This window comes from Nyctibius grandis, chromosome 7 (assembly GCF_013368605.1).
Source record: "Nyctibius grandis isolate bNycGra1 chromosome 7, bNycGra1.pri, whole genome shotgun sequence".
In the NCBI taxonomy this organism is placed as follows: domain Eukaryota; kingdom Metazoa; phylum Chordata; class Aves; order Nyctibiiformes; family Nyctibiidae; genus Nyctibius; species Nyctibius grandis.
The window spans coordinates 7,086,181-7,112,639 of NC_090664.1; the positions used below are offsets into that span (position 1 = coordinate 7,086,181).

Here is a 26,459-nt window from a genome sequence, read left to right on the forward strand (position 1 = left end):
AAATACCTAAATGCTGAGATTATAGAGAAGAAACAAAAATATGTTGGGAATTTCCCTGACTTGTTTCCTTGTGTAATTTGGATGAGAGGGAGCTAGTTTAACAATCCCTTTCCATTTGCTTTCCAGATGTTGTTCACTTAGCTTAGTAAGAAAAGGATTTTGACATCGGGTGTGCCTGCAAGTGTGCTTTCAGCTAAGGAAGTGGGCAGAGCTTCAGAGTTAGCGTGGCAGTCATGGTGACAAAGCCCTGATGGAGTAGCCTGGAGGCATGGTGGCGGGGTCCTCAAAGACCAATTTCTTGGGAAAATCAGGACATAGCGTTCTCTTTCAGGATTCTTGTCATCTCGTAAGTAGAAATTTTTTTAAAGGCCAAAAGGGATAGTAGGAACCAAAGTTTATATAATAAAGGATTTACATCTTCAAAGAATGTGATGATTCTGGAGGGACCTTATGATTTGGAAGTCCAATTCAAGACAGATTTGGTAGACTCTTTTTCAGAAGATACAGCACAGGTGAGGGCAGGTGGACAAGCTTAGTGTTGGTGCTAGTACTGAAGTCTTTAAATATAGCTAGTTGTATGTGGTTTTCAAAAGCCCTAGATCCTATTGATCCAGTAAGAACTGGCATTTTGAAATCGGAAATGTTACATCTGTTTCTTCAAGTCGCTGTTAAGATACTGTTAAGAGGTTGACATTTTGCTAAAAAGCCCAGGTGGCTGTTTTTTTGTGAATGAACGCAGGAGAAGCAGCTGGAAGTAGTGAATAGCTGAAAAAATGGGAGGGAGCTGTGACTGGGCAGGAAAGGGGGAGACTTCTGTCTTTCAGGATCCCACTGTAGGTCTGCTAGACCTACTTGAAAAGCCACACATCTTGCAAACATGTGGACTTCATAATCACCTAGATACGATTTTATTTAAACTAAAGTGATGTTAAAGCTGAAATGATCACTTTCACTGGGATTTCAGTTTGTTTTTCATGAACTAGATGTTGCCTGCATGCATGCGTGACTTTCCAACAAGAGTGTATAGCCCTGTGGCTTACAAACAAGGAGGTTAGAAAGCCATCAAATGGCATCTTAACATAAGAATTGAAGATTATGTTGAGCATTTAGGAGTCAGCTTGGAAGTAGTGTTCATGGAAGCCCACCACCAGAAGTGACATCTCCCTAATGACATAATCATAGAAAAAGATTTTGTTGGATATTCATCCTTTAAATCAGTACTTGGTCTTGTACTAATCACTTAGACCAAAGCAGAGCTATAGTAGTAAAGGAGTGTATAGATGTGGGATATCATTCTGAATGCTTTTATTTATTGGCCACCTTTATTTTAAAAGAATGCAGCCTCTACTGTAAGGCAGTGCAAAATGCTTCTATGTAAAAACAAAACAAGACAAAACCAAACCTTGACTCTTCAGTGAAGGAGCCTGCTTCTATTCCTAAATGAACTGTGCTTGAAACAATCAAAATATGCAATTGTAGGACATCATTTATTGGCTATTTTCTGTAAACAAAGAGGCTCTGATACTTCAAAATGAAGTAATAGTGTCCAATTCTGGGCCCCTCAGTTCAAGAAGGACAGGGAACTGCTAGAGAGAGTCCAGCGCAGAGCCACGAAGATGATTAAGGGAGTGGAACATCTCCCTTATGAGGAGAGGCTGAGGGAGCTGGGTCTCTTTAGCTTGGAGAAGAGGAGACTGAGGGGTGACCTCATTAATGTTTATAAATATGTAAAGGGCAAGTGTCATGAGGATGGAGCCAGGCTCTTCTCAGTGACATCCCTTGACAGGACAAGGGGCAACGGGTGCAAGCTGGAACACAGGAGGTTCCACATAAATATGAGGAAAAACTTCTTTACGGTGAGGGTAACTGAACACTGGCACAGGCTGTCCAGAGAGGTTGTGGAGTCTCCTTCTCTGGAGACATTCAAAACCCGCCTGGACGCATTCCTGTGTGACATGATCTAGGTAATCCTGCTCTGGCAGGGGCATTGGACTAGACGATCTTTCGAGGTCCCTTCCAATCCCTAACATTCTGTGATTCTGTAAACTGGCCTGAGGGACTCTTTGGCCCAGGATACAGTAACAGTTGATTTCTCAAGGACTTAATTATTTTCTTGCTTCTTGTATATGCTTACTCAAAACTATGGTTGCTATAGCTTGGTGTAACTATTTGTGGTAGCAAAAGCAAATACTTAAGGGTTATGTGTATATGTCTATTGATAGATGCCTCGGCAACTTGTACAATTGTTGGGTGGAGACTGGTTGTGTGGAGAAGATTACAGCTTTCCACGTTGTAAGTGGCTAGCCAGCACAGTTTTGCTCAAACAGAAAATCTCTGATTGGTCAAGACTGGGTGGGGAAAAAAAAAGATTCTACTTTTTCAGTGTGTATTATGAACTTTAAAACTTCCCACCCTGAGGATGGCTTTCCATTAGCTTCTTTGTTGCCTCCCAAATCCAGTTGCTACCTCCATCCACTGGAAAAAACTAATAAGTCTTCTTACTTCAGGGAAATTAATGTGTATTTAGAACTTGGTTTGGCTTAGTTCGTCGTGAGTGGTTTGTACTATAACATTTATTTTTGTATACCCACTGTATAAATACATGTCAACCAAGAAGGAGAAAGATCTCCTGCCAAATACAGTGAGGATTTGTTCCTAGTAGTATCCAGTAATGTATCTTAGAGTTCAAAATGTGGTATGCTAGAATTCCCCCTGTTCTAAATACTGTAATAAAATCACCTGCTGTTATGTGGATGGAGACACCATTTTGTTATAGGAAAATATTCTCAGTAGATTTAATTGCGTCACTGTCTTCAGGACGTTGGGAATGGTCTGCCATAAAACTGCTCGTAAGTTATTAGAAGAGACAGAAAATATTTAGGACATTTTGTTCCCAGCTGTGCCACTGACTTGCAGTGAGAGTTTGGGTACGGTGCTTCACCTCCGGGTGACTGAGCCTGCATGTCTCTGGGATAAACTTCACCTTTTTAAAGCAGAGGACTATTTATTCGAAGTACTTGTGTTTGAAAAGCTGGTTAAGTATTTGCACATAAATTAGCTTGGTTGGCAGTTTTTATGGAGCTGAATTATGAACACCTTTAGTGATTTTTGGTTTGCTGCACAAATAATGCCATTCTCCATTTTAAAACATGCACACACACCCCCGGTCTCATACTAAGGACAAACCAATGACAGATGTGGACAGGCTGAAATGTAGTGTCCATACACAGAGTGTGGTCGAGGTTTGTCAGTGGTGCCTTCTCCAGAGCAGAGATCCCTGTGTGCCTGCTTGAGTCAGGTCATGACTCTGCCAACAAACCGAGCTGTGCCCACAGCATTTCTAGGCATTGAAGTGACATCTTCATCCTGGTAAGCTGCTGGAATGGCTCTTGGCATGGTTTTAGCCTGTGCCAACTACTACAAACCATTCCCAGGCAGGGGGCAGGAGTTAGAATGCTCCTGTCTTGGAGGCCAGGGCAGTTTAATTCACTGGTAGGTCTAAAACCTCAGTACCTTAGTATACCTGTCAGTAGCTGGATAGGTGGAAAATTTGAAGATTAATTGACTTATACCCAGGCACACAGGAAGTCTCTGGGAGACTGCAGGAGTCAGCCTAATTGCCATGTTTCAGGTGGAACATCTTGCCACTAAACACTTTCCTCCTTGGGCAGGGCAAGCTCCCAAATTATCTTCTTCATTTATTCTTGCAGAGCAGAGATCCACTGTGTGCCACTCTTCCTGCTTAAATGACATTGTTTTCCCTTTGGTTGGAGTGGGATTGCTGAAAGTGTTGATTTCCACTCCTCCCTCTGTCATCCCTTGAGTGGTGCCTGTTCTAGACAAGTTTAGTCAAAGTTAGTGCTGAACTGGGAGGGACTGGGTGCTGTTCATGCCAGGAAATCTGGAAAGGACCCACCCTGAGCATGTACGGGATTAGGCTGAGTATTACATTTGCCTGCTTTGTGTGTGTGTGTGTGTGTGTTGAATGGCAATAAAGAGGAAAGATTTACAAGTCTGGAAGAGATTCAGAACTGAACAAGAACAGCAGGTGTCCAGATGTATTGTACCTCTGAAATGTTTATAATTAGCAAACTTGCTGAAGTAAGAATGAGTGGAAATCAGTGCCTCTGATGGTATGCATGTTTCTATACGCTCATTCTTAAGCGATAACAGGCTTGGCCAGTAATTGTCTAATTTGTTCATATTCCTGTTTAACAGTACAGGAAAAAAAAACATAATTGAAAATGTGGGTTTAATCCCCAGGTTTAGATCTCATGGGCTTCCTAAAGAACAATAGCCAATATCCTATGCTAGTATACACACGAACACACATACACAGATATCTAGTCCTTCGTATCTTGGCATATGTACTAGGGGAGGGTCAGACTAGAGGGTGATCCTGTCTTAGGTGGTAGGACGTGAATTATCTGATTTAGTTTTGTCACGGTTTAAAGCTGGGCTGGCGATTAAACCTGCGGCAGATGCCCTCTGTTATCCCCCCCCTCCCCCAGAGGGAAAGGGAAAGGGAAAAGGGAGAGAGACTTCTGGGTTGGAAAATTATAACAGTTTTAATAAACTATAATAATGAAAAAAAAAATATAATAATAATAATAATAGAAATAATCAAATATATACAAATATATATACAAAACCAAGATTGAGCTCCCCTGAAGTCAGCCACGTCACCACCGGCACTGCAGGGCAGGCTCCGGGAAGGCCCAGCCTGGGCCTAGCGATGGTCGAGAGCTGGATTCAGGAACGCACGGATCGGGATCGGGGGCAGCAGGAAAACAGACGGAGTCCTCCTTGGACACCGGCCATAGCAGAAAGAGAGCGAGACCCTCGTGATCCCCCCACTTTATACCGAGAATGACGTGTATGGGATGGAATACCCTCGTTGGTCAATTTTGGGTCACCTGCCCTGTCTGCTTCCCACTGCAGCTGCGACCCCCCTTCGGCTCTTCACTCGTAAGCAATGAGGAATTCAGCAGTGACCTTGGTTTCTCTCAAGAATAAGTACAGCAAGAGCCTTTCTGCACAACATCCCTACCAGTGCCTCAGTGATAACTACAAACTTCGAGCGTTATCAGTCCTGGAAGCAGACACTGTCTGCAAAAATATGCAGTTAGTTAGAGGAGACTTAGCTGAAAGTAAAAATCACTGAAAGGAAAATCGGCCTGATTTAGGCCAAACCAGGACATTCCACCCCTTATTCCATACCATTCACGTCATACTCAGATCACCACTAACTTTTCATTTTAAAATATATACAGATAACATTAGTTTATGATTCATCTCTATACAAAAAAAAAGTTCATCAAGTTCATTTAATTCAGGATTGTGGGTTTCCATCTGACTAGGAGTCTCCCAGGGTAGGAGAGATGATATGAGCTTTGTCACAGTTCGTGCCCACGGGTTGCAGGTTAAAGATGTCAGTCTCGAGGAGGTTACTGGACTCCACTTGCAGCTAGCTCCGGTCTCATCACCACTGCTTCAACCTGAAAGACACTTATGAACACTGTTAGTATTATGCAGCAATTAACATCATGCAGTTCAGAATTAAGTATTCTCACCCAAGATCAGATCACCTTCAGGGACACATCGGACTCCACCATCCTGCAGCATCACCCACCAAGTACATCCAGGTCCTTGAGCAAAAGCAATCCCATGAATGGGTTTACCTTTGCCCGTAGCAGGAAGAACCCAGACAGTTTTTCCCAACAGATTCCTTTCATGCACCACAGGGACTTTATCCCCTTCTATTGTATGTAAAAGGTCTGACTGAGCAGGGCCAGCTCGGTTGATAGATCCTCTGGTGTTAACTAGCCAGGTAGCTTGTGCCAAATGCTTATCCCAGTTTTTAAAGGTTCCACCCCCCATTGCTTTTAGGGTAGTTTTTAACAGCCCATTATACCGTTCAACTTTCCCAGAGGCTGGTGCATGATAGGGGATGTGATATACCCATTCGATGCCATGCTCTTTGGCCCAGTTATCTATGAGACTGTTTTTGAAATGAGTACCGTTATCCGACTCAATTCTCTCTGGTGTGCCGTGTCGCCACAAGATTTTCTTTTCGAGGCCCAGGATAGTGTTCCGGGCAGTGGCATGGGGCACAGAGTATGTTTCCAGCCATCCGGTGGTCGCCTCCACCATGGTAAGTACATAACGTTTACCCTGGCGGGTCTGAGGGAGTGTGATGTAGTCAATTTGCCAGGCCTCCCCATATTTATATTTCAACCACCGCCCCCCATACCACAGAGGTTTTAACCGTTTGGCTTGCTTAATTGCGGCGCATGTTTCACAATCATGGATAACCTGTGCAATAGAGTCCATAGTTAAGTCCACCCCTCGGTCACGAGCCCATCTGTATGTTGCATCTCTCCCTTGATGACCTGAAGTGTCATGAGCCCACCGAGCTAAAAATAGTTCACCTTTATGTTCCCAGTCCAAATCTATTTGGAACACTTTAGCAGCCTGATCTGCTTGTTGGTTGTTTCGATGTTCCTCAGTTGCCCGACTTTTAGGTACGTGAGCATCTACATGACGTACCTTCACGACTAGTTTCTCTAGCCGAGCAGCAATATCTTGCCACAGTTCAACAGCCCAAATAGGTTTACCTTTACGCTGCCAGTTGCTTCGCTTCCACTGCTTTAACCACCCCCACAAGGCATTTGCCACCATCCATGAGTCAGTATAAAGATACAGCCTTGGCCACTTTTCTCGTTCAGCAATGTCTAAAGCCAGCTGGATGGCTTTTACCTCTGCAAATTGACTTGATTCACCTTGTCCTTCTGTGGCTTCTGTGACTCGTCGTATGGGACTCCATACAGCAGCTTTCCACTTCCGATGCTTTCCTACAAGACGGCAGGATCCATCGGTGAACAGGGCATACTGCTTCTCATCCTCTGGTAGTTCATTATAAGGTGGGGCTTCTTCAGCACGTGTCACCTCCTTTTCTGGTGGCATTCCGAAGTCTTTGCCTTCTGGCCAGTCCATGATCACTTCTAAGATTCCTGGGCGATTAGGGTTTCCTATTCGAGCCCTCTGTGTAATTAATGCAATCCATTTACTCCATGTAGCATCAGTTGCATGATGAGTAGTAGGAACCTTACCCTTGAACATCCAGCCTAGTACTGGTAATCGGGGTGCCAGGAGAAGTTGTGCTTCAGTACCAATTACCTCTGAGGCAGCTCTAACTCCTTCATATGCTGCCAGTATCTCTTTTTCAGTTGGGGTGTAATTGGCCTCAGAGCCCTTGTATCCTCGACTCCAAAATCCTAGGGGTCGACCTCGAGTCTCCCCTGGCACTTTCTGCCAGAGGCTCCAGGTAGGACCATTGTCCCCAGCTGAGGTGTAGAGCACATTTTTAACATCTTGTCCCATACGGACTGGTCCAAGGGCTACTGCATGCACAATTTCTTGTTTAATCTGTTCAAAAGCCTGTTGTTGTTCAGGGCCCCACTGAAAATCATTTTTCTTTCTGGTCACCTGATAAAGAGGGCGTACAATCTGGCTGTAATCTGGAATATGCATTCTCCAGAAACCCACAACGCCTAAGAAGGCTTGTGTTTCCTTTTTGTTAGTTGGTGGGGACATGGCTGTTATTTTGTTGATCACCTCTATCGGGATCTGGCGACGCCCATCTTGCCATTTAATCCCTAAAAACTGGATCTCCCGGGCAGGCCCCTTGACCTTGCCTCTTTTTATGGCAAAACCAGCTTGCAGAAGAATTTGAATTATTTTCTCCCCTTTGTCAAAAACTTCTGCTGCTGTATCACCCCATACAATGATGTCATCAATATATTGCAAATGTTCTGGAGCTCCACCCTCTTCTAGTGCAGTCTGGATCAGTCCGTGGCAAATAGTAGGACTGTGTTTCCACCCCTGGGGCAGTCGATTCCAGGTGTACTGGATACCTCTCCAGGTAAAAGCAAACTGTGGCCTGCACTTTGGTGCCAAGGGAATAGAGAAAAATGCATTAGCAATGTCTATAGTGGCGTACCACTTGGCTGCCTTTGACTCCAGTTCGTATTGAAGTTCTAGCATGTCTGGCACAGCAGCACTCAGAGGTGGTGTAACTTCATTTAGGCCACGATAGTCCACAGTTAATCTCCATTCTCCATTAGACTTTTGCACTGGCCATATAGGACTATTAAAGGGTGAGCGAGTCTTGCTAATCACTCCTTGATTTTCTAATTGTCTAATCAGTTTATGAATGGGGATCAGGGAGTCTCGATTGGTGCGATATTGTCGTCGGTGCACCGTGGCAGTAGCAATTGGCACCTGTTGTTCTTCAACTTTCAGCAACCCCACAACAGAAGGATCCTCTGAGAGGCCAGGCAAGGTAGACAGCTGTTTAATGTCCTCAGTCTCTACAGCTGCTACACCAAAGGCCCATCTATATCCTTTTGGGTCCTTAAAATACCCTTTCTTAAGGTAGTCTATGCCAAGGATGCACGGAGCATCTGGACCAGTCACAATGGGGTGCTTTTTCCATTCATTTTCAGTTAGGCTCACTTCGGCCTCCAATACAGATAACTCTTGAGATCCCCCTGTTATTCCCGAGATACTGACAGATTCTGTCCCTTTATGATTCGATGGCATGAGGGTGCACTGTGCACCAGTGTCTACCAGGGCTCGATACTTTTGTGGTTCTAACGTGCCAGGCCATCGAATCCACACAGTCCAATAAATCCGGTTATCCCTCTCCTCCTCCTGACTAGAGGCAGGGCCCCTCTAATTAAAGATTGGATTCGTGCTGCTCACGGGGATTGGACCTTCATTTCCTCTATTCACTCTTGGAAAAAAAGGATTTGAGGCCCATCTACCCTGACTGGAGTCCTGCTCATTGGTAACTGGAGCAGCCATCCTCCTAGAAAAATTCTCTCTGGTATTTCTGTTAGCTTGCAACTCACGTACTCGTGCCTGTAGGGTACTGGTAGGTTGTCCATGCCATCTGTTCATGTCCTCCCCATAATCACGCAGGGTAAACCACAGGATACCTCGTGACGTGTTCCGTTTCCTTTGAGCCGGTCCAGTAGGAGGGCGTTGCCTCCTAAAGGCTGCAACGCGGGCCTGTGTAGGTAGAGAGTCAAGTTTATTCTCGATCCTGGACAGTTTGTCTGACAGTTGTGTCAATGTGTCTTTGTTTTCCTTAGTCAGTTTTTCCACAGCCGAGACACGGGCCTGCAGTGGGGAAGAAATACTATCTTCATACTGTCGCATATAGTTAGCCATTTCGCCCACACTAGGTCGTGCCATAGCATCTTCTCCCCAGACTAATATTGACAATGTAGGGGCATGTGTTGGTGGAGCACTCTTCACAACCTTCCGGAACATGGATCGGTTGCATTCCACTTCATCAGGATTTACAGGATCTACAATGTCCTGAGGGTGTTTATAAATGATCTCTTGCACAGCTAGTTCTCTAAGGTAGTTAATACCTTTTTCTATAGTGGTCCATTTGCTTAGGTGGCTCATAACATCATCTTTATAGGGATACCTGCTCTTTACAGCTGACAAGAGTCGCCTCCAGAGACTGATACTGTTCGACCTTCTTGGAAGCATCTTATCAATACCACCATCTCTGGACAGGGATCCCAACTGTCTGGCTTCTCTGCCATCCAATTCTATGCTATCTGCCCCATTATCCCAGCATCGGAGCAACCAGGTAATTATTGGCTCACCGTCATAACGACTAAAATCTTTTCTTATATTTCGCAGTTCTTTCAGGGATAAGGAGTGGTAGGTTATCTCTACTTCCGAGTCCGAGTCCTCCTGTGATTGTTCTGCTTTAGAAGGACCTTTCTTGTCCTTCTTGTGTAATGGGCCTTCTTTAAAAAGACGATCAAGGAAACCCCCCTCTGTGTCAGGCCCTGACTCTGACTGAGAAGGGCCCTCACCTGGGTCCCGTGCTGGCTCTGCCTTAGAAGCCTCTGAATCATCATCCTTCACTTTACTAGTTGATTTCTTTCGGTGTTTTCTCCTGGTTACAGGGGCAGCATGATACCTCCCGCTGTTGCTGCACCGACATCTAATCACATAGCACACCAGTAACACATACAGGACACCCAAAAATAACAACATGCCCTGTTCGAATTTTGCAGGAATCAGCTTGGCAAAAAAGGAGCAGATACTATCAAAATCAGTTAAAAGACGCCCGGTGTGCGCAGCTACCGATTCGCGATTAAAGCTGCCCATCATTGTATCATAGAGATAAGAGATCGGAATAATGACTGCCCAGTTTATCACGACATAAATCAGTATCACAACCCATACCGAAACGACACATTTTGACCAGCACGCCCTGTTAAACCACACGTAAGCACTAACACACAGCGCATACGGCAAGTAAGGTATCATTACACATAACTGTAAAACAAGCTTTATAAAGAGAAGAGGTAACACAAGGCTCACAAATGACATTACCATCTTAGCTATCTGTTTTAATTTCCAACCCCTCGTAAATCTCAAAGGAAGAAATCTGATACTCTCTTGGCTGAGCTCTCCGGGTCTCCTCCCACTGGAGCTGGGATTCGACTTATCAGAGCAACCTGTCGGAGCTTCTCTCGTGCCCCACGTTGGGCGCCAATAAATCTGTCACGGTTTAAAGCTGGGCTGGCGATTAAACCTGCGGCAGATGCCCTCTGTTATCCCCCCCCTCCCCCAGAGGGAAAGGGAAAGGGAAAAGGGAGAGAGACTTCTGGGTTGGAAAATTAAAACAGTTTTAATAAACTATAATAATGAAAAAAAAAAAATATAATAATAATAATAATAGAAATAATCAAATATATACAAATATATATACAAAACCAAGATTGAGCTCCCCTGAAGTCAGCCACGTCACCACCGGCACTGCAGGGCAGGCTCCGGGAAGGCCCAGCCTGGGCCTAGCGATGGTCGAGAGCTGGATTCAGGAACGCACGGATCGGGATCGGGGGCAGCAGGAAAACAGACGGAGTCCTCCTTGGACACCGGCCATAGCAGAAAGAGAGCGAGACCCTCGTGATCCCCCCACTTTATACCGAGAATGACGTGTATGGGATGGAATACCCTCGTTGGTCAATTTTGGGTCACCTGCCCTGTCTGCTTCCCACTGCAGCTGCGACCCCCCTTCGGCTCTTCACTCGTAAGCAATGAGGAATTCAGCAGTGACCTTGGTTTCTCTCAAGAATAAGTACAGCAAGAGCCTTTCTGCACAACATCCCTACCAGTGCCTCAGTGATAACTACAAACTTCGAGCGTTATCAGTCCTGGAAGCAGACACTGTCTGCAAAAATATGCAGTTAGTTAGAGGAGACTTAGCTGAAAGTAAAAATCACTGAAAGGAAAATCGGCCTGATTTAGGCCAAACCAGGACAAGTTTACAGGTTCTTCAGATAAATAGGTAGAGGAAGGAGAGATGATCATGTAAGCATTTGCAAGCTGAACCCTAACTTAAAATCCTATTGGGTAATTTCTGCAGTTCAGTGTAACAGCACGCATTTCATTTCCAAACTACTCTGTGGAGAGAGAATTGTGATTGTAAGAAAGGGGGAGTTCCTGCTTATGTGAACTATAAAAGAAAACTGTGATATTCTTAAAAAGCCACAGAGACAGGTGACGGACTTCAGGAAGCCAGGCTCCATTAGCTCTGTTCATATCTCTTCAGCAGTTATATGAAGGATCAGTAGAGCTTAATTGTGATACCTAACATCTTGAGATAATATGATAGATTAGTTCATTCAGCTCAGAGTACCTCAGTGCCACAAAATCCTTGTCAGTTCAGACTAGCATTCATAAATATTAAACCACTGAAGTGCAGGTGGATTATAGGAGAGGACTTTCACATATCCTTGGAGGTCTAAATGAGCTAAAAGTAGACATAAATTGCATATCAGATGATTTGAAGACATTTTGCATTTCCAGCTGACAAAACAGCTGCCACATCTGTTTTGCGTTTGTCATTGTTATTATGCTTTTATATTTTTAATTACACAATTGTGTGATGAGTAACAAAGGTTTTGACTCTTGTGTTAAAACGTTTAAGTATGAAAGCATCCTGAGTGAAAAAGATTCATCTTACATGGTTCCACTTTTAGTAGTAGAAATAAGGAGGTTTAGAGTAGAAAGTGTTCTCGAATATCATTAAAGAACCCTCCTGAGATGATGTAATTTAATTATTCTGTAGTCATCCAAAATAAATGGAAGACCATTTAAGACCAGGCAGGAAAAAATATTGAGAAATGTGCTGCAGAAATCCAACCTATAATGGTATGGGGAGATGGGACAATTGACCGGATAGGTCTTTCCCATCTATTGTTCTGTGAATTTATAAGGTCTGAAGTCTTGTAAAATGAGAACACTATTTGGATGATTTAAACTGTTAATGATTTAAAAAAGCAAAAAATTGCCTCAGCCTGAAAAATGAGTGAGTCAGACTACAGAAATCTAATAAAGCTCTGAAAGGCTGGGGGTGTGTTTCTATTGCCACCAATTGTAATTCTTCACCCAAGGAGAATATGAAGACAAAAATTGTGTTGTTAAATCCACTCACTGCTGTGAAGAGTAACTTATACATATGTTTATTAATTTATGCTTGCCTTCAATAACTAACAGGTTTCATGCCTGATCTTTTCTAAACAGCTGATTTCATTTGGGAGTTCCTGTTACTCTCATATTTGAGTGCCCTCTCTGCTTTTTAGCTTGGTGCTCCAGCCCGGTTTCTAACACTTACTGAAAGCGGAATGAAGCTGAAGAAGGGGGGAAATGACTGCATTTGTCCGTAGATGGCTTGACAAGTGGCAATATGCTAGTTATGAGCCATAGGCCCGGAGTCTTCCACTCAATAAAGTGGATGATTTCCCGTGTAGCCTTCCGCAGCTAGAGAAGTTCGGCTTACATGGTTGCACCCTTACTAGTGTAGTAAAATAATTATTACTGGCCAGTTTCTGTTTTCTTCCACTAATGCACTATAAATGTGCATCTGTTTTCTTTGCATAAAGGTATGCTCTGATGAAGTCTATATGGAGCTGAGGGAGCTTGCTAGCTAACCTTGGTCCCCTGCACCATGCAGTACTGGCACGGCTCTTTGGTTTCATAGTAGGATTCTATTGAACGCTTACTGCTCCCTTGGTGTTCCTGCCTTCGTCATGTGTTCGCTCCACCACTCAGGAGGGGTATTGTGGAAGTCACGTGTTCTCAGTTCAGCCAGCACATCTGATGAAATCCTCGAAAGTTTTTCACAATATTAATTGCTTTTCTAGTGGGAATTTAAATCAGCCATTTTGCACTTGGCTCAGCAGGATGTATAAATGGGACTGTTTCCATGAGTAATATAGTGAAGCATAGGATGTCTGGGGAGAGTCAGTCACTATTTCTTTTTCTGTGGTCAGTAATCTGTAGGTAATAGCTTTATTTTGCAGGCAGCTTGAAAATTTAAAGACAAAAATAAATAAGGCTCATGTATCTGTATTTAGGCACATTAATATGTAAGTAAGTGATTGATTTGTAAAGCTATAAAACAGGAAATAGTTCCTAGAAAAGGCAGTGAGATTTGCTTACAGCTCAGTACTTTTGAAAATTAGATCACATATCCTGGTCCCTAAATAAGGACCCAGGAACCCAGCTTCACCAGATAACATGGTAATAGCCATATAGCATCAAGATCTCAAAAGTAAAGAATTATTAGACTAACAAGCCCCCTTATCCTGCATCCTTTAAATAGAATAGCTTTTGTGTTACTAGCATGACCTAACTACTAAGTCATCCCTGCACATACCATAGGGTATGGTGACAATTTACAGGAAATCAGTGTAGACATTAGAATACTGTATTGTTAACTCAGATTATTTTGCATAACCTAAATTATCCTGCTGAAGTATGTGGCGCAGTTCGTGAAGTTAAAGGAATGGATCCTCGCTTACCTCTGCCACCTTTTAAGAGGTGCTGTCTGAACCTTTTGTAGACTGATGTGTGAGGAAGTAGTTAAAGGCCTGTTCCAAAGTTCATCGCTATTCTCTTATCCAGACCACAAAACGACATGTTTTCAAGGGTTCTTTTGAGAATCCCATTTCTCCCCTTCTCTTCAAGCCTTGTCCTTCAGCTGTCACTTTCCCTTTTCTGTGAAAGGATGGGGACAACTCTTACTGGAACACAGTACTGGCAACCTCTCAAAGTCTTGATGGCACATTTTGGCTACAACCTGAAATTTCCATTTGCTTCCCTGAATTTTGAGAGGTTGAATGTCTTGAAATACTTTTTTTTCTTTATTTATTGAATGATTTCCAGTATTTTCTGTGGGCAGGAGTGACATAAACACAGATTTTTTCAGTTTCTCTGTTTCCTGTTCTCTACCATGCTTCCAGAAACATAGATTTATTTAATTTTAGATATCCATTGAAAGAAGGTGAAGCAATTTAGTGAGCCAGGTTTGAAATCCCAGATCACCTTCCTCTGAGCAGAGAGCTCTGACCATTAGGCTGAAGCCAGTCTCCTTCTTGCTTGTTTTACCTCCTAGCAGCATTCCTTAGCAGTAAACCATCACTAGGAAGGAAAAGGCTTTGTGACAGCCCAACAGCTTTGTGGTTAGGATACCTTAGGATGCAGGAACTCCTACTTCCTGAGGCAGAGGACTGTACATTTACCCCTGGCATTTATCACAATATGTGGAATTCAATCCACTACCTCTCTTCAAGAGGCAGAGTGAACACAAAGGTACTTGCTTTGAGGCCCTGATCTGAGTAACTAGAAATATCCCCTTCCTTATCAGCCGGCTCTAGGTCTCTCCTTACTGTACATTGAATTGTGTACAGATGTGTATATTCACTCTTCATAATGAATATATCTTAATGTAGGCTTTTTTGACTTACCCTCTGGAGGACATGGGCAACATCTGTCTCAGCTAACATTTCAGGATATATCTGCCACAGCTGTTGACCTCTCAAGAAGCATAATCTTTTCTACCCAGAAAAGTTGCCATGCAGAATTTTAGAAAACTGTGTTTGTCCAGGAAGTTGGATGACCTAGTGGGAACCACTATGGAGCAATTTCCTGTAGCTGCTGGGTACTGTGCAGTGGGAGAGAGAGTGTAGAGAGGAATCGTGGACCCTGGAAATGTTGGATTTGCTCTGTGCTTTGCTGCAGTTCTGGTGATTGCAGGAAGACTGACAGACTCACTGTCCATGCACTTCATATTAGCTTTGTGTTTGTACAGTAAAGATGTATCCCAGAAACACTGAGGTTATCCTGTCCCTGCTACTGAGCACACAAACACCTATTTCTCTCCTGGAAATGCCAGACAAAAGTGTGGCGGCCTTGAGATAAGAGGTGCAGCTGTATTTCTCGTTCAGGACAATTTTTGTCTTTTCCCCACCTCGCCCCCACCCCCTTGAATTTTTTCTTGTATGCATTTCGTATATAAAGAAGCTTCCTGACTATCTGTGATATACATATTCAAAGCTGCAAGGTACTTGGTATTATGTAAGTGGAATCCAGTAAGAATCAATTGGACGTCAGTAAAACCACTGTTCAGAATCACTTCTCTTCGCTTTGGGTAACAGTAACTGCAAAAATTATGAAATGTTTCCACGGTGCAATGAATTTGTTCTGTCCCGCTTCCCTTTTTCTAGTTCTGGATAATACATACAGCCCATAAATCCCTAAAACTGGTATTGTAAAGCTGAAACCGCTTTAAAGATTGCTTAGAGTTAAAATTAGTGATTATATTGTAGTAGGGCTTGTGCATATCCCAGGAACGGACTCCTGCTCTAACAACGTGCAGTATTGAGTTAGGTACAGTTTCAGGTCCAAAGAAATCACAGCCCAAGTAGACCAAGTAAGGGCACAGTAACAGAATATATAAGCAGTGTTCACAAATGTTATGATGACTTAAAGTGTGTTTACTCCTTAATTCTTTATGAGGGATTTGAACAGGCAGGAATTAGTCAACTGGAAAGGCAGAAGAAGCAACAGGCTGGAGGAGGGGAGGCTCAAGATAGTAGAGAATAAAATGAAGGAAGTAGATTGACTGTGAGAAGCTACAGGATTGAGGCTCTAGCAGGCACACAAAAAGGGAGGTTGGAGTACAGTCATGGCAACATGTATCCAGACCACGGAAATAGTGGAAAACAACAGAATAATCCATAGATGTCATTAACCTGCAATGGAAGTCGGCTGCTGAACCAGCTGTGGCTGCATCAATGGGCCCTAGCAGCTGGCTGGACTGGAAATCCTTTCTCCTCCCAAACCTGAACAGGTTCAAGATTCTCCACAGAAGCAAAGGGTTCACTCCTACACAGTTATGGATCTGGGGACTCATCATCCTTATTTCTTTCTCCCATCCCAGAGCTGTGTAGGGACTTGGGTTTCTGTGGCATAATGAAATACTCCCAACATATTTCAAAGTAGCTTGCTGTCTAGTGCATGGTATGTTGGAAGAGATACATGCTCAGTAGTTTTAGAAAATGAAGTATTTGTTCATTCTTTCTGAAGAACCACAACTGTAGATTTAGTAACAAAATTCCATGATTATTAAGTAGTTACTTAAATGTACTTACAGTACGTTATTCTTTGAAACGTGCAGGTCGTCTCTTTGATCGCTCTGTTTGCTCTGCCAAGATTTCTGCAATGCAAACAGGGAAACTGTCAGGCAAAAATATTTTTACAGTTTATTTTTCTTTCTCCTCTGAAGGTCAAACAGTCTTTCCTATATATAGCTACTATGGTGGTTGAGGATTAATTCTGAGGACTTTTGAGACTATACCTCTGAAACGTGCCATGTTTTGAGAGGGATACCTTGTGCCAGTTCCTATCTCAGGGCTATTCTTGTCCTTTGGTGTGGCAGTCTTTATTAAGGAGGAAGGGTAAGTTCAGCCCTTGTGTTTAAATCCTCAACAATTTCCAGTTCTGAGATTCTGAGAAAGCAAAAGGTGGGAAAGGAAAATGAAAGGGCAAAGTAAATAGCCCCAAATGAACTAACCACCTCCCGTCTTTCTTCTTTTTGCAACTCGGTACAACGGCAGCATAATTTGATATCTGCTAGTCCAGCACCAGTTAACTTCATAAAGGTCCACTCCTTCCTGGAGAGCTCTGACAATATAGAAAAAGGAGAGCCAGCTGCCTCCTTAGCCAATAGTCTTCCTGGAGAGACAAGGACTAGAAATCTCTATGCCCTCTGGGCTTAAGATTCAAAGTCATTCTCCAGTGCTGGTATAGTTAGGCAGAGCTCTTTGAAAACGTGTTAACTCTTCCTGCCGCTTCACCCTCCGAGTCTCTCCAACCCTATCTAACCATTATCTGTGTCCTGCATTTAAGGTTGAAATAAAGACCTTTGCATTTAAGATTGAAATATATTTACTTTGGTGATAAAAGTCATGGAGCCAAGCCTGTAGAAAAGTGCATTCATATTAAAGGAAGAGATCAGTGGAGTGTCAGGTTTCCTAACTGAACGATGTTGGCAACACTCATTTTGGGCATTTGTCCTTTGAATATTTGGTAAGCTGAAGAGCATTACAACTCTGAAAGACTGAATCCTCCAGCCTGAAAAGTCATCTGTTCAGAAAGGTATTGGTCTCTGTTCTCAACACTAGGGAAAAGTAACCATGATCTTGACACCATTTAGGTTTCTTGGAGGCCAGCAATGTGTTCCTGTCCTCTTCTTTCACTCTCTGGTGGCTGCCTTATTTAGCCATGACAAACTGCTCTAGAGATTTGCATAGACTCCTAGACTTCTCACATATTCCCCTTCTTTTTGCTACTTAAATAGCGTGCCTGTGTCTAGTGGTATGTTGTCCTTTCACAGTTTCTACTTTTATCAATCTGTTAAATTTCCTAAATGATAGCCTTTACCAGAGTTCACAAGAATGACAGTGGTTCCATTATTTGAGGGTATCAATGGTACATAACAGTCTTTGTAATTTTCTGTTACTTGCAGGATAGCAGAAATGTTTCCTACTGTACATAAAATCTTAAAAAGAGGTTTAATTCCTTATCTTTCATATAGACTAGTGAATACATTTGGGGCATGATTTCCTTACTTGTAAATCTTAGGACTGAAAGTAGTTTCATAAGTAGTTTATTTTCTGTTTCATTTTCATGCACATGTGTTGGAAAGAGAAATAAGAGTGCCAGAAATATAGTGTGAGCAGTAATTCTTGTCAGATGAGAAGTGGGAATGGATTGAGGAAAACCGCTAAGAGAGTCTGGTTTTGGTGAAACTTCTTGTTCAGTTAGAAGACAACAAAAATGGGTCTGATAAAGATGAGATTCTTTAACACTCACGCCATATATTCCTGTATCACAGATTTTGGTGGGTGTTTTATTTAATCCAAGCATGTTCATTCTTTGAATTTTGATCTTACTCTTTTCATGCTGTAACAGTTCTTCTTCTCTGTTTTTCACAGACTGTTTTTGAGAGGAACTGTCAATCTGAGGACTGTGCTGCTGATTTGAAACTTCAGGGTAAATTATTGCTGTCTAGGTGAGTACGTAAACTTTTCTTTTTTTTTTCTTACACACTAGTATGCCATTCATTTTATGTAAGATAACATTCAAAAATCAAAACACAAACACAGACATTTTATATCCAGACTGAAAGGATGATGACAGTGATATCACGTTTAGTGCAGAAAGGTTTCAAGATGTACACAGAATCTGAATTCATGTGGTGGTGGGTTCTGTGCACATACAGGGCAAGATACCTTCACCTTCCCAATCACAAAAGACAAAACTGGAGAGAAAAAAAAAAAGCATAGCAGAGAGGGGCAGAGAAAGTAAAGCTGCATGCCTAAATCAAGTACTAATGTGGACCATGTCATTTTTCAAAGACGATAAAATACCGTTTATGACATGGTAGAACTAAAACTGCATGCAGAAAAGCAGTTTTGTTCAGAAAAAAAAGGTCATATGGAAGGTTGAAAACACCCCTCAGAACATGGCAAATAATCTTCTTCAAATTATCTTTTTCTGTTTCTGAACTTGTGTAGTTTGCTCACTCTCCTGAAGTACCGCTCTCCTTTGTCAGATTCTTTTGTTAGTAACTTGGGAAAGGGGTGTCTCATTTCACTTTCTTCTGGGATAATAAACCTCATCACTTAAACCAGAGGTGAAGTTTATGTTCTGTCCCTGGTGACTGGTGATCCTAGGAAAATGCCTATTGTTTTGCCAGGATGTAGTTATTCGATTTCGGGATGAATCAGGCTAAAGGTGAACTTTACACATCACTTCTATTTCCTTTTTTTTCAGCATTTTTAGCACATTTTTAGAGATGGAAGTGCTGATGCAAGTTATTTAATTGTGTGCCAGAGGTTTTGCTGTTTGATGGAGATGCTTTCTGTGAAATACTTTGCTTTCAGGTCAGGAAAAAGAGAGGAAGAGACTCCCCTGCTTTAGGGAAAAAAAAAAAGGGGGAAGAAGCAATAGTCAGGAGATATACACACTCTTTATATAAGTGTACAGCATGCTGTAACCGTACTTGGAGACAAACCTGAACCAGTCAAGTCTGAGAAGTTACGGACTTCTCCAGACACGACTGAAGTCCACAGGAATGTTTCGGGGAGTTGGCTGGGAGTAGGGTTAGATCTCAGGTTGCAGAGTCCAAGCTTTGACTACGATTAGCCTGGATTTTTGACCTTTTGCTCGATCTTCATGGTGAGAAAAATCTGTTGAGAAATGGAGACGTGTCTGTGTGGACTAGGGAAGCCAGTGAGGGATTTTGTCCTGCAGGTGAGGAATAATGAATAAAAAGCAAGGGGCAAGTCCTAAAAACTTGTCAGTCAGTGTGTAGTAATCACAGCAGTAATAGCTGTATTTGCGACTGGAGCATTAGACTGTTTATTTTTCTGGCTGTTATTTATGTTATCTTGGCAATTTAAAAGCCACAACTGTCAAAAAAGCTTACCATATTCAAATACAGTTTCTATGTTTGTATAGCAAAATGTTGAACAAATGCTCTCAAATCTTCTTTATCCAGTGACACGCTGAAGTCCTGTTTGAAATAAATAGGATGTTGTCAAATCCATCAGGTCTGCAGAGAATGTGTTTTCTTTAGCTAAAGGGCTGTGTAAGCTTCAGATATTAAGAAACAACACAAGAGTAAAGAAAACAGATTTTTTAATTATTATTATTGTGTGTAAAACTACAGAAAACATGCTATGAATTCTGATTTTAGAGAAGTGCTTGTCTTGAAGAATATGGTCGTTTTTCCATCCCCATGTGTTTTTCTGCTAAAGAATCCTATCAACATTTTCCCCATTATTCCTGTTTATGCTAAGTCTGTGTACAAAGCATTTTTTTTTTTTGGTAGAAAGAGCAAAAAAGGTGACTCATTACTATCTGCATTAAACAATTGACTTCATTGTTAGCAAGGTTATGGCAATGGCTTTGTCTAAATAATCACATCTGACTAAATTTTGTGGACTTATTATGGGAAAGAATGCAATTAATGACACACAGATACATTGGATTGAGATAAACAGGATGTTTATGGGAAGGCAACGGTAAGTGCTGTCTCTCAGATCCACTGCAGCCCTTTGAAGATGTCACTGGACATGTGGATAGGATGATCTGCTTAAGATCATCTACCTGGCCTTGCAAAAGATTTTTATTAAGATTTCTCACCTAGAGGTCCACAAAGAAAGTAAGTTGCCCAGGTGTGAGAGGAATGGTGCATGAGCATTGCTACCTAATTAAAAGGTAGTCAGCAGAGAGGAGGAGTAAACAGTTTGTTTTCCTGGTGGAGAAGACTCCACAAATGCTTGTGCTGGGACCGGTGGTATTCAGCATATTCATAAATGATCAGGGCAATAATCTGCTAGAAATGAATAGCAGGGTGACAAAGTTTGCTATCATACGAAACTATTCAGAGCAATGAAAAGAACAAACAAGGAGGTATGTTTTCGTGAAGCATGTGATTAATCTTTAGATTTTACTGTTAGGAATGTTGTAAATGCTGAGAGTTTACATGGTGGAGAAATGGCAAATATGAACACTGGAAGCTGCAGAAATGTATCAGGAAAACAGCATTCTCTGCCTGCCTTGTTCTTCCATAGGCCTCTTGCTTTTAGACATGGTTGGATACAGGGCTTTCTGCTAGATGGACCAACTTGGTCTGGCTGTTCTTACACACTTTTCATGAATTCGTAGCATGTTAGAGCCAAAAGTCGTGCAGAGAACTATATACTGTAAGGTCTAGTTTTATCCATCGCTATATATAATATGCTTTCAAACGTGTGCTGGTTAGAGCATATGTGTGCATAGGAAGTTAGCTCAGATTACATTGTCATCAAGAGAATTGCTTGTTGAAGTCACTGTTGTGAGCTCAGGAACTGCATAAGCTACTCCGGTTTAGAGTTCACCTGGGATGCGTTTGAATCACTAGAATTTCCCAGTTAAAAGATTTCACCCAGCTTTGAAGATGCCAAACCCACATACCAAATGACTAATAGGAAAACCAGCCCATGCTGGCAAGAGCTAACCTGGTCTGCTCTGCTTTTGCTTTTCTTGGGATCTTCCTTCTCTTCTAAAAACTTATTTGGGTGGCCTCAAATTGGAAGCACTGGACTTTGATAAATAACAAATAGACAGCCTGGGTTGTTAACATTCAGTCTAGGAAATGACCTAATATATGGCCATTTATCCAAAGTACTCGAACCAAGCAAATCTGCATGTGTAACTTAGAAACTTCACTGCCATTCTGACCACATAGGATTTGGTTTACCTCATTATTTCCTGTTGTTGAGGTGCTGCTGCACATGGAAACGACGCTACTGGGCAAGCTGAAACCCTCCACTGTGAAGTTGGAGAAGAGGGTAGAGTAGAACTGCTTGAAAGTGGGTGATGACAAAAAACCTTAAAGCCTTCTACATGGAAGCTTTTGCAAAGATTTGGGAGGGTGGGATGTGGTGGTGATTCCTGTATTCTGGTTTTTTGAATACTTACGTTGTAGTGAAAGGTGTCCTTGGAGACTTGGGCTGAAGACGAGGGTAACATGCTGTACCAAAGTGAAGAAGAGTTAGAATGCATTTATTCTGGAAAGAAAAAGGTTTGTTTTCAGTTAACAGATGAATCTGTTCAAGGCTCATCCACCTTTATTAGCATCAGTTTGCATGTAAACCCATCCCACCTTCTTGTAGGGATTGTGGGACGAAGGAGCCAAATTCTTCCTGCTTGTGGCAGATGGCTTTTGGGGCAAGAGTCATGGACTGTGGCTTGGCAGGTTCAGACCAGTGATTTGGAAAAAGCTTCTTGCATAGGCAGTTCATGCTGCATGGGAATGAGGTGTGCAGAGATGGTGTGCTGTGCTCTGCCATCCTGGGTTTCAGGACTTGGCTAGATAAGGTCCCAGCTGACCTTATCTGTTGTTGGCAATAGTCCTGCATCGAGGAGCATGAGGATGGATTGTACAACCTCTAGAGATCCCTTCTGACCAACTTTTCTTCAGTTTTCTGACTCGTCTCCAGGTAAATCCTCTCTGTCACCTGAGCAAAGTTGCCTCAACAAAAACTAGCTCTTTGCCGACATGGAAACACATACCTAGGATGGTTATGGGTTTCTTTCAGTGCTGTGGCTGGAAACCTGCCTGTGGGACTCCTCGCCTCTTGCTTATGCCACCTCTGCCAGCGAGAACATGCATCACGAAAGGGAACAGTAATATTGAAGGCTGAACCTGGCAAAGCGAACTGTGTGGATTAAGCTTTCTAGGGCAGATATTACAAGGTAGCTTGTAGAAACAGCTGCAATGGTGTGTGCTAGTATTGCTACAAATGGTCCTTTTAGTGGTTAGCCTGGACTTATTCGTAGGATTATGAGTGTTCTTAGCCTAAAACTACAGGTGGCAACTTAAGAGTAGGGAAAAGGGAGCCATGGATTGTGCTGAGGTCTTGGTGAAGGCAGTGCTGGAAGAAGCTGAAGGAGCAGAAGAGAGGCATTCCATCTTTCCAGTCATGACTGTTTTCAAATCCATTTTTCTTAAAGAATAAACATGTGAGGTTTTGGCAGCACACAGCAGAGAGACTACTCATCGCCTCCCCTTCAAAGAGTCTCCAGTGTTACATCTTGCAGCTGTCATAGGAGATAGCAAAATCTGGCCCTATCCATGCAGTAATGCCTTGTGTTGAGGGGAGAAGGGAGGGGGAAAGAGATTTCTGAAGGGAGAGAATTAAAAGTATCTTAGTGTAAAAAAGGTATTCATCTGTTGCATACAGGTAACTTTAATAACAAAACCTGAAACCATAAGAGAAATAGGAATAGAATATTTTGCAATAAACTTTATTTTTATGGCCACAGCTTTGGGACAGCAATAGAAACCAGTTTTCCTCTCCAGCAATCCAGTACTGAAAAGCAAAATGCAATCAGGGAGTATTCTGTTAGCTATTGTTTTCAAATATTGTTTAATATTATAAATTATTCATTACATATTATAATTGTCTTCAATGCCTCACTCTGTTTTCTCAGCACAGCAAATGTCTTTTCCATCAGGTTTCTATAGCAAATAGCACATTTTTATTGAGCCTTTCCATAGCTACTTATTTAGAAGCTGAACTGTGTCTGTTTCCTCAAGACGTGCTGGGGGAAACTCCGAAGTAGGTGTTCTGTAGAAGGTTAGACCTCCCTAGCCTTTAAAATCTGCTAATCCATTCCTCTGGTGCTTTATGTGGGAGAAAAGCACTCTGGTCTTTTAAGAACCTGAAAGTGCTGAGGGAGCAGGGTTGACAGGAACACACATCTTGTCTGACATGCCAACGCAGTTGCAGGTCCTGAACTGATGTCTATCCACCTGATTGGCACTCTGCAAAGGGAACGGTAGTTATCGAGCCCAGTTCAGGCAGTAGTGGGAACCAAGTGAAAACCATGGAGAAGACATTTGAGTAACAGTGAGGGTGTTTGAAAAAACAGGCTTTCTTCCAGCTATAATAAACAACCCAGCTAAAAAGACTGGAGCAGAATGGGTGATGGCTTCCCTGTGAGATGCAGCTAGGAAGGAAATCCTGTATGGCTGTGTAAATATACTGACAGCCCATGTGTTGCGATGAGTAGAGCAGCTTTACCAAAAACAAACAGTACAAGAAAAAAGATGATGTTGCAGCATGTCGTGTAGCTGCTGTGTTCCAGTGGGAGCTGCGTGCGTGGTATGTAAATCAGGTTGTAAGCACAGGACTATGAGCCCCCTTGGATAGAAAATGCTGTAATAACTACTGCTATAATAAATATTACAGCAACAGAAAATGCTGTAATAAATATTGCTTTTCCTGAGAAGGCTCCAGGAGGAAGTCTGTCTTCCATATATTTATGTGACATGAGGTTACCCTTCATCTGTCATTAGAAACAGAATTACTCACCCATTGGAGTGCTTCTGAGTGTATGTTTGGCTGTTTGGAATAAGCAGCTTGCTTTTATGTGTTGGTTTAGAGCATCCTTAACGGCCACCATTCATTAGACTCAAATTTACGTTCTTCCCCTACAGACTGGCTGGAGTTCCTGTATATACTGCTGCAAATTGTTTATTTTGGAAATATGAAATTGGAAGCAAAAGTCATAGAAAGCCAAAGGGGTGACAGGTGTATTTTGCAGAGATTTTCAAAGTTTTTCGAATTGTGGGAGTTTTTTGAGTTGTAGTCAAGGCTTTCAAAAGTTCTCCTGTGAAATAGGATTTTTGAGAAATGCCCTTTTCCATTTGAAAGGTCAGGTTTGTGACTTGGGCCATCTCTGTTTCTGTTAGTCCATCTGGAATTAGCCAGAGAATGGACAAAACCCCAGTCTGTCAAAAGTTTCATCAAGTTTGAAATGTTTCCGTTTGAATGAAATGGTAAGTTATGAAGGAAAAAGTATTTTCCAGATATCTTCTGATCATCTCCACAGAAGGTTTGTGTTTTTTTCCCCCAAATAAATTCCTTCTGTGACTTACTAAAGGATTAACATGTTTTCTGCCAATACTCATTTGTTTCTGTGATCTCTGTTGTCTTATGTATGGCTCTCTTGATATGCAGGTAAATGCATATCTAAACCTCTCATTTGATAGACAGGTTAATGATTTGATGTGATCTTTTAGGATGTAATCTCAAAGTACCTAACCCAGACTTCACTGAAAAGACAAGGGAGAGTGTGCAGTACCACCCCATGACCCCCCAGCCCTTGAGCTTGCAGCTCTGAGGTTTATAAGCATATTATTTGTATTAATGAAGAAAGAATGATTTCACATAGGTGACTACCTATGCAGCTGCAAAAAGGGTTATTTTGCAAGTGCTGTGTATTGATGCAACGAAGAATATGCTCACAGACCTATTAAAATCAGTGGAGGGACTCCCTCTGGTTCCTTGGGCACATCATCAGACATTAGGCACCTGAATTTGAAAAATGAACCTCAGCAATTTCATATTGACTTGTCAAATTATTACAGGACCTGAGCTGATGGAATCCAGAAATCGTAGATAAAAACATGGGTTATGACAGCTTTGTCCAATTTGCTTTTCACCAGTATAAGATGTAACAGCACGGAACATCATAGGTTAGTGCAGTAACAGTACAGAAAGTCAGTGTCCTCTGAAGGAAGGAGCAACAACTTGAAATTTTGATCAAAAAGATCGAAACTTTTTGAGTGTATCTCATAAATATAGTAGTGTTTTTAAAAAATAAAAAAAAAAGGTATTAATAAAGGTTTTCACTTATTGTAGGCTTTTGTTAAACCCGCGGAGAAAAGCTGCAAGCCTGTGGTTTAATGTGGGAAGCAAAGCTGTTTTATAAATTTGACCAGGCTCACGCCTCAGCACTTATCTTCCTTTGATCACACGAGGGGAATTTTTTTCCAGAGAGGCCTCACGTTTCATGGCATGCCCGTTGCGGTTTTATGCCCCGAAGTGCATCTTAACAAAACAGTCATGATGAGGAAAAACAATATCCTTTCATTTGGAGCTTAATTACATGCTCTGATAATATCTGTTTTTCACTTCCTCTTCATTCATAGCAGATTAATAATTTGTTTTCACTTATTTTATCTTTCATTGAACAAACACTTCTTTCAAAAATATTTTTGACGTTCTGTTTACCCTAGATAGGCTACCCTAAATAGCTGAGCTGCTCACATGGAGCTAATTTTCTGCTTTACAAAAAACAACAAAAGAAAAATGGGCAAATGCTATGGTTTAACCTTTCTAGTGCTAGGAAAGTGGTCTTGAGCTTTCAGTCAGCACCTTGTGTGTATAAAGTTGTGTGTACTAACACGGGTATTTCCAGCTCCTGGGACACAAATACAGAGCCATGACTGATCCCACTGCAGTCATGTGCTGCCCACTGGTTACTGGGTTATACCTCAGTGCTGTCCTAACTCCAGATCTTTTAAAGTACCAAAAGAGTTTTTCCCAGGGAGAAAAGAATGACAAAACATTGGAAAAATGAATATGAGTATATTGTTTTCTGAGAAAACTGTGCCAAGTTTCACACTGTGATTTAAGTGATTTCAAAAATTATAGCATATAGCGTAGTTTAGT

At 42.1% G+C, this 26,459-nt stretch overlaps 1 protein-coding gene across 1 annotated transcript in view; it reads left to right on the top strand.

The window, feature by feature from the left end:
• Positions 1–26,459, top strand: part of ITGA9 (integrin subunit alpha 9) — a 236,129-nt gene that overhangs the window by 122,613 nt on the left and 87,057 nt on the right. The window contains exon 17 of the mRNA XM_068405193.1: positions 18,381–18,457. Coding sequence (XP_068261294.1) covers positions 18,381–18,457 — 77 coding nt within the window. The remainder of the gene's footprint in view (positions 1–18,380; positions 18,458–26,459) is intronic.